The sequence below is a fragment of the Ipomoea triloba genome, chromosome 6, assembly GCF_003576645.1.
Source record: "Ipomoea triloba cultivar NCNSP0323 chromosome 6, ASM357664v1".
NCBI lineage: Eukaryota > Viridiplantae > Streptophyta > Magnoliopsida > Solanales > Convolvulaceae > Ipomoea > Ipomoea triloba.
In genome coordinates, this window is record NC_044921.1 from 8,923,901 (window position 1) to 8,932,566 (window position 8,666).

General features: G+C 38.2%; 2 protein-coding genes across 2 annotated transcripts; one reads left to right on the forward strand and one right to left on the reverse strand.

The window, feature by feature from the left end:
- The first annotated feature begins 572 nt into the window (after positions 1-572).
- On the forward strand, positions 573-3,260 carry LOC116023113 (GRAS family protein RAM1-like). Its single transcript, XM_031264086.1, has 2 exons — positions 573-1,715; positions 1,832-3,260. Exons 1-2 carry the CDS (start codon positions 771-773, stop codon positions 2,975-2,977), a joined length of 2,091 nt encoding a protein of 696 aa, XP_031119946.1. The 5' UTR covers positions 573-770; the 3' UTR covers positions 2,978-3,260.
- Positions 3,261-3,376: 116 nt separating this feature from the next.
- On the reverse strand, positions 3,377-6,994 carry LOC116023114 (membrane-anchored ubiquitin-fold protein 4). Its single transcript, XM_031264088.1, has 4 exons — positions 6,809-6,994; positions 6,433-6,620; positions 5,543-5,713; positions 3,377-3,730 (listed from the first exon to the last, which is right to left on the reverse strand). Exons 2-4 carry the CDS (start codon positions 6,560-6,562, stop codon positions 3,675-3,677), a joined length of 357 nt encoding a protein of 118 aa, XP_031119948.1. The 5' UTR covers positions 6,563-6,620; positions 6,809-6,994; the 3' UTR covers positions 3,377-3,674.
- Positions 6,995-8,666: the final 1,672 nt, after the last annotated feature.

The following is an 8,666-nucleotide window of genomic DNA, read 5'->3' on the forward strand; positions in this document are numbered from 1 at the left end:
TATAGACCCAGGTCCACCTTGCAAGGTGGAGATCCGGGTCTACGTTCACAATTTTAGAATTATATGTTTACAATTTTAGAACTCTATATTTACAATTTTTGAACTCTATATTCACAATTTTAGATCTCAATATACAAAATTACATTATTCAATATTCACAATTTTGTTATATAGATTCAAAAATTGTGTTATACTATTGAACATAGAGTTTTGATATTGTTGAACATAAAGTTATGAAACTGTGAACATGGAGTTATGAAACTGTAAACATTGGGTTATGAAATTATGAATATAGAGTTATGAAATTGTGAACATGGATCCGGGTTCATGGCATAACAACTGGTGCGGCGGTGTGCTTAGCTCCCTGGTAAATCAAATTAAAGATAACATAACATAACTATGGCGGGGATATATTATATATAATAAAAAGAAATATGGTAAATCTTACTAGCTTGTTAACGTAACCGTAGTTAGGTTTCGGGGCATTAAACTCCAAAACAGGTGAAGCTTAGATCGAGATGGATATTTATATGATGCACATGCACGTAGGAGCTGAGGGCTGGACAATAAGACAAAACCTCTTGGGCCATAAAAGTAGGACATCACTCATCCGTCCTAAGGCTTCAAACTTTAATTTTCGCAATTTCCGATCTTCTTCCCTTCCTTCCAACTCCGATCCATCACTCCCATATCATACCATAGTGTGATGTGTTACATTATAGAGTGTGAAAGGCTGTAAATATTGATCTGAGGAAGATAAGGGTACCGATATGATGCTAAACACTCTGTGTGGGAGCATGGGAAGTTTGAGCAGTGAGGTGGGGAACCTAAAGATTGAGGAGGAACCAGCCAGCAGCAGCAGCGTAAAGCGTGAAAATTCATCATTGCTGTCTTCGTCGTCGTCTTGTTCTACTCTGCAGCAGCAGCATCAATTGGACAAGGTTCCTGTCCCTGCACCATCCGATTATGAAGACCACAGTAGCGTTGTTGTTAATGGCATCAGCTTTCCCCCTGCCGTCAAATTCGAGGACATCGGGATTGATGATCAGTCATACTGGGAGTCGTTTTTCGCGGATCAGCTTGAGGGGGATTTTATGATCTCTTCCCCTGTTAGGAGCAATAATATGGCCGCCTCTCCTCAGGTTTCCAGCTTTATGAACGATGTTCAGATGATGATCACGTCTCCGGTCAGGAACTGCTATCATCACCATCAGAATGGGATGATGATGATGTCTCCTCTTGGCCCCGGCCACAACAACAAAGGCAAAGGGTTGAGCCCACTCCACCGGGTATTCAACTCTCCCAACGCCCAACACTTGATGCAAATGCAAACCCATGACTTCTCCCACCTCCCCGCTCTCGACAACTTGCTAGATTTTGACGACAACCATGATTTCTCCTTAAAGCACCTCCCTGCATCAAGCAGCGTTCTATCGGAGTCCTTGTTCCATTCTTCTTCTTCTTGTTCCGCCTCGGTATCATCGGTCCAAGCTCCACCACTAGGTAGCTGCTCACACCAAGAAGCAGATGATGACATAATTTACCGGACCACTACTGGATCCCTCCATATCGCACCTTTGTCGCACCAACTACGAGAGGAGCGCAACCAAGAACAACAGCACCACCATAATAATAATAATATTACACGTAGTGGACAACACCTCCACTCTGCACCCTTAGTTCTTCCTCTCTCTGCTCCTCCCGCCGACCTCCAGGTATATATATATTTACTGCAAATTAAATTAAATTAAATACTCTGTGTACCTTCATGTCCGTCCTATATATATTTAATTTTCTCTTTGTTTACTGATTAAAATATAATAATCTACAGGAGGAGGAGGAGGAGGAGCAAGACAGTGGATTGCAACTGTTGCACCTTCTGTTAGTGTGTGCAGAAGCAGTATCCAAAGAGAATTACATGTTAGCTCGGAGATACCTCCACCACCTGAACCGAGTGGTGACGCCCCTCGGAGACTCCATGCAACGCGTTGCGTCTTGTTTCACCGAGGCCTTGAGTGCAAGACTAGCTGCCACTCTCGCCTCTGCCTCAGCCAAATCCATCACCTCCAATAGGCCCTTCAACCCTCCCTACCCTCCAAACTCCCTGGAGATCCTCAAGATCTATCAGATCCTTTACCAGGCTTGCCCCTACGTCAAGTTCGCCCATTTTACTGCTAATCAGGCAATCTTCGAGGCATTTGAGGCTGAAGAGCGGGTGCACGTAATCGACCTTGATATACTCCAAGGCTACCAGTGGCCGGCTTTCATGCAGGCCTTAGCAGCCAGGCCCGGCGGAGCCCCGTTTCTCCGGATCACCGGAGTGGGGCCCTCCCCGGAAGCAGTCCGAGAGACGGGTCGATGCTTGACAGAGCTAGCCCATTCCCTCCACGTCCCTTTTGAATTCCACCCGGTGGGAGAGGAGCTGCAAGACTTAAAGCCCCACATGTTTAACCGGAGGGTGGGGGAGGCGTTGGCGGTGAACGCGGTGAACCGCCTCCACCGGGTTCCGCCAAACTGCATGGGGAACTTGTTAGGCATGATCAGAGACCAGGCGCCCAACATCGTGACCATCGTGGAACAAGAAGCGAATCACAACGGGCCGTACTTCTTGGGGCGGTTCCTGGAGGCGCTGCATTACTACTCCGCAATCTTCGACTCGCTGGACGCGACTTTCCCGGCGGATTCTTCCCAGAGGGCGAAGGTGGAGCAGTACATATTCGCGCAGGAGATATGGAACATAGTGGCCTGCGAGGGAGCGGAGAGAGTGTATCGGCACGAGCGGCTTGAGAGGTGGAGGAGAGTGATGGAGGGGAAAGGGTTCAAAGGGGTGCCGCTCAGCGCCAACGCGGTCACGCAGTCAAACATATTGTTGGGTTTGTATTCTTGCGATGGCTACAGGTTGACGGAGGATAAAGGTTGCTTGCTCTTGGGGTGGCAGGACAGACCCATTCTTGCTGCGTCTGCATGGCGATGTTGATATATATATCTATAAGCCACCACCTCCTCAGCTCCTCTATCGCTCTGCTCTCTTTATATTTTTCTTGAATTCCCGACCTTTTCAGAAGCAATATTGTTTTGTTTTTAATTTTAATTAATATACGTCAATCTGCACCAAATTAAAAAAGCATAGTATAGCATAGCATTAAACTTTACCTATTAATTGATATGGTTGAATTAGAAAATAATATAAAATGAAATCCTAGTTATATATTAATCTGCTTTGTACCTGCCTATAGGCTACATATACACTATAGCTAAAAGAAAAACAGTATTTGTTTTAACTCCATGTTATGCTAAGATTTGATTGATTGCTTCATGTCTTCATTTATTCTAAATCATCATTCAATACTATGCTATATTCCACGGCCACGGGAGATTCCTAATAATTTTCTTTTCTTTGGGTTAATAACAATAATACAGTCTCCAGTGTCTTTTCACCTATCGTAAAAATTTGAAGCAGTGAAACATATGGCAGCCTAGCATTGCAATTAAATTGGGAGAGAAGAGATTAGGCAAAAATCCTTTCCCACGCCAACTAACTACACACGTTTATGTTGGTACAGAATGTGTAGGTCATATATATATTATATATATAATAAGGTATAATACTGTTTACAGATTATTGTTTCTTTGAGGAATACTTGATTCACAATCCCCACACCAACAAATCTCATTCACAATATCGAGCACGAACACATGTTTTTCTTTGGAGCCTCCTCGATCTTCTTTTCTGTTCATGTCAACACACACACAACCTTCAGTACTTGCATGTAATATATATAAGCTATCATCAAACTCAAGAAACCACTCCAACAATCCACAACATAGATTAGATTTCATATTCCAAATACACTTCTTGAAACCTAATTTTTCTTACCCTTTCTGATTCTAAAATTAATCAAGTTGCATGTGTTTTGAAGAAGATAAATAATTAGCAATAGCATAGCATAGTAGTGTACATGAATTTCAGAAGCTGTACTGATCAAATATTAGAGCCAGATAAGATAGATTATTGCAGGGAAATAATAATCAATGTTTAAGTAAATCTTTTATCAGGGAACATTCCCATCATCAGAAATGTGTGGTAGCAGAATCAGAATTTTGTCATGCACAAGGAAAAAGGAATGACAAAACAACCAACTAAAAGAATAACCTCGTCCTAGACTCCTAGTACTAGGCTTCAAATGGGAGCATGAAAAGCTGAACACATATGATGGGAGAAAAGTTAATAAATGTTGAAAGGTATCACATAAAATATTAAAATATTACTAGTAGAAGTAACTCAAGTTGGAAAAGCTGGAGGAAAAATAAGGGCTTAGGTAAGCTGTAGAGTGTAGACAGCCTTCAAACCAAGTTGGCTCTTTTTAAACCTGGACAGTGAGCCAAACCTTCATTTTTAATCTCTTATTTCCTCCTCCATGCCATAAGTCAGATATGAACTCGTGTTGGACATTGGATGATTAACTCTTAAGTTTCCCAGCTTTTTATGAAGCATAGATACCAAAAATAAAAATGTATTTTAGAACATTTTAATGTTTTGTTTGCTTAAAATATGGACTGAACCCATTTAGAATGTTTCATTTGCAAAAAGCATATCAAGATTGTATGAAGGCCAGGAAGATGGTCTTCAGCATACCATATGCAGCTGTAGTTTCCATGCAGACAAGGGTAGACAAATCAAGTAGAGGAATGAATCCTTGAAAAATAATGGAGAAAAGGAAGACAACTAAAAAAGCTTCTAAATGTGATCCAAAAACAAGATGCATCCTGAAAGGCTCATCTTCAGAGTGTTCAACAGCAAGGAAAAAGAACCCACCAAAGACCTTTGGAAAGATCAATAGACATGCACCCTGAAAAAGTCACCTTCTAAGTGTTGTGCACCATGGAGCGTTAACCTTAAGGATGATGAGATATTCGCAGAATTGTTGTGGAAAAGTTGAGGGATGCAAATCACCTCATCTTCTAATGCAAAGTAGTAATTCATGTTTGGTGATTCATTTCTATGTATTTGGCATCTAATCACTGTTCCCAAAAAAGTGATTTAGCTATCATTTATTTCTGGCTAGCTCAAATGGGAAGGAACCAGAACATGCATGCTTTAACATAGGAATTGAATCGAATTTGCAAGATGAGAGATCTTTTTTTTTTTCTTTTATGCTTAAGTTGTAAATATTTTGTCAGTTACTGATAACCCCTAAGAACCTACAATAAACCATCTGTTGGATCATATTTGGAGATTGAAACTATAGATTATGAGTGTTATTTTTAGTCAAACAACAAGTCAAGGAAATTGGTTCCAATATCCCAAGATTCAAATATGAATCAAGCAAGGAGTAGTTTAGAAAGTCAGCATGAAGCAATTGTACAAAGAAACAAACCCATAATTCCGGCAATGCATGTGATTTGTAAAGAATAATACATGTTTTAAGAAAACCATGTTTATCTATAAACAAAATATTAAAAGCACCAATATACTCCTAAGTTAAAGCATTTAAAAATTAGTACCCATAAACCAATAACTCTTTTATACGGTTAAAACTACCTGATTTTGCTTTAGCTACAGATGGCTGTACAACAGCATGCATGGTAATTACACCTTTAGGTAGCTCTCCAAAAGGCATCTTGCACTGACCAACAGTCTTGCTGTTTTCTAAAATTTTCCCAGCGCTGATCAATTTTACATCATTTGCTGCCTTGGGTGCAATTTTTTTATCTAAAGCAAAAGAACACATTAACTGGCATCAAAAGAAATTCAGCCTAGAAGGAGAAGATGAGAACCACACAAAAGGGAAACCATCTCTGCCCCCTGACACTTTACAAATTACAAGTTAAAGTAAGTGGAAAGACATAAAATTAAACAAACACAACATAACATTCCAAATAAGGTCAGTAACTAGGTGCAAGTTATATAGGTCTCCAATTAATGATGAAAATTCAAAGAAGTGAAATTAACTAGAGTCTACAACACTCTGGCCTTAAATATCAGGGCAAAACGAGAAATCAGCATTGCCTGGTCCTCTAAGAGGGAAAAAGGGCAAATTTTATCTTTTGGTCAAGGCCTAGTCCTCTTTACACTGTAAGTATCACAGCTGATAACTTATTTTGTGGAAAAGGGGAAATTGAAAATTGAAATTCAATATAATATTTTAGAAGAAAATATGTCTGCAATGCATAGAAGGAGATAACAACAACAATAAACACCAAGAGCAGACAGTGCAAAGTGCGAAACAATTTCATTCAACCCCCACCACAATGCTTTACTGTGCAATCAAATCAATTTGTGAAGCAATGAAGCCCTAGAATTTCGGCAGATTAAGCTAGTATCCACCTTAATTACAAAATTATTAAAAAAAAAAACTAGAAAATAATGTGGCAAACACCTCATAATGGAGCTCTGAACATCAGAACTTCAGAAGTTAATGAAGCACGAACCTTTAGGCCATTCGGCAACGATTCTCTCCTTAAGCATAGCTACAGTAGAAGCGGGGGAATACCGAAACGGACCAATATCCGATCCATCGTACAACCGAAACTTGAGCTCTACCAAATCCTCCTCCGGCATTTGCAATCGGAAACCGTCTCCTCTTCCACCTCCTCAATCGCCCTTCCGCTCAACACACCTAACGCAGAGGCAGGCAGGCACAACCGCACAACAGCTCAAACCAATCATTTAAAAGCAATTTTCAATTTTAAGAAAAATAGAATAATAAACAATAATGGAAAGGCGAAAGCGCAATAATTAACTGAAAGCGAGAAAAATATATAAAATATATTCTTAGGAATCAAAAAGCTGAACACAGCAAAATACCAGTGGATTTAAAAAAAGGAGATGACGATGATGATACACCAGATTTGATACGTTTTTGCTAATCGTGGAAGTTTGATTAAACTAATGCGCAAAGAGATGAGGCGAATCAGTTTTCCAGTACTACTCGCAGTAAAGAAAACCCTAAGGACGCGATCTTCACGCTCACTGCCCACCAAAACGACTACGGTGGGTTTAAACTGTATATTTTTATTAATGTAAATTTAGATTCGAATCTTTATATTATGTATAAATAGTTTTGGATTACAAAAACTAAATATAAATTATTTTAAAAAAAAAAAACAAAGTTCCTTATTTTTTTTTAATTTTTTGTTAAAACAAAGTTCCTTATCCATATGTCAAGAATCTTGTGTTCTAGTGGCATCAAATTTTTCCCTTTATACGGGAGGTGGTGGGTTCGAGCCTCAATGGAGTCAATACTGACTCAACTATTAAAAGTTCCTTATCCATATTCATTTATTTCGGATGTTAATATCATAACGGGAGGTGGTGGGTTCGAGAGTGGAGTCAATACTAACTCAACTATTAAAAGGTCCTTATCCATATTCATTTATTTCGGATGTTGATATCATAATGAATTTTGAATAAATAAGATTATCTTTATTCGGCAAAACTCTTTCACTTTTAAAAGTGAGTGCTACTTTTGAATCATAAAATTTATAATTCGTTTATTATTTTTTCTATAATCTTACAATTTTAACCCACTTTCAAAAGTACATCAACATTTCACATCACATTAAAAAAATATTTTTTATTAATGTTATTATTATTTAAATTATTTAAAATAATTTTTTTTTAAAAAAAAGTAACAAAGGCTCTCTCCCCACTCATGACATTGTATTTTATTTCCTACTTTCCAAATATTGCAAGCCACATCGCATTTAAAAAAAAACTCACGCATACATATAACATGATTTATGCCATGTAACTTTGAAATGGAGTAAATTTTAAGGATAAGCACTCACGCAATTTTCTATCACTTTTAAAATGTCACATTACAAAATTTACAATTATTCACTATTTACTTTTCATCCATCCAATTCTCTCCCATCTTTCAAAAATAACATCATTATCACATCAACTTATTAAAAGTTTTAGAAAAATGGTCAAATAGACCCCGGAAGGCGACCAGTTTGGTTGCCTTCTTCTTTGTCGAAGAAGGCAACCGAACGACAACGGCAACTGTTTTGCCGGTGTTTTTTACCGGAATCTTGCCAGAGATTCGTCGGAGGTTCTAGTGACCTTTAATTACAGGTCACCAACCGATTTTTGGACCTAATTGCTCTAAAATAATATGTTTAAGTGCTTAATTGCAACTTTTGAAAATTTAAGAGTCTAATTGACTTTTTGAGTAATGTTGAGAGACCTATTCGATCCTTTTCTCAAAATTTTATTTTTATCAATAAAGTATTAATAATAATTAAAATAATAATAATAAATCAAAAAGCTGTCAGAATTGCAATTGCAATTTGACTTTCGGATTGAAATAATAATTGCTACACATAATCCCTTTAAAAAAACAAAAACATTCCACATTAGCATTGCAATTGCCACTTTTTAACGCGTGCGGATGGCCAAATAATCATAGTTGATACGTAATAGAATAGTCAGCGAATGAAATGGAGATTTCATTCTATTTACGGATGACAATGAGTCAGGATGGGTCGGGAAGAAATACATCTATTACCCGACTCATTTTATATTTTCTTCACCTACTTCATCCTGGCTAATATCTAGTGAACTTTTAAAAAATCCACCCTACTCTCTCAGGTGTGAGTACCCAAGTTGATATTCACCACTTATTATCTTATTAAAAAGTTCTATTTTATTAAGTATATTA

Coding starts and splice junctions, on each gene's coding strand:
- LOC116023113 (XM_031264086.1), top strand. CDS start 771: ATGATGCTAAACACTCTGTGTGGGAGCATGGGAAGTTTGAGCAGTGAG. Junction 1,716..1,831: donor CTCCTCCCGCCGACCTCCAG/GTATATATATAT, acceptor AATAATCTACAG/GAGGAGGAGGAGGAGGAGCA.
- LOC116023114 (XM_031264088.1), bottom strand. CDS start 6,562: ATGCCGGAGGAGGATTTGGTAGAGCTCAAGTTTCGGTTGTACGATGGA. Junction 5,714..6,432: donor CGTTGCCGAATGGCCTAAAG/GTTCGTGCTTCA, acceptor CTTTTGCTTTAG/ATAAAAAAATTGCACCCAAG. Junction 3,731..5,542: donor TGTAGCTAAAGCAAAATCAG/GTAGTTTTAACC, acceptor TGACATGAACAG/AAAAGAAGATCGAGGAGGCT.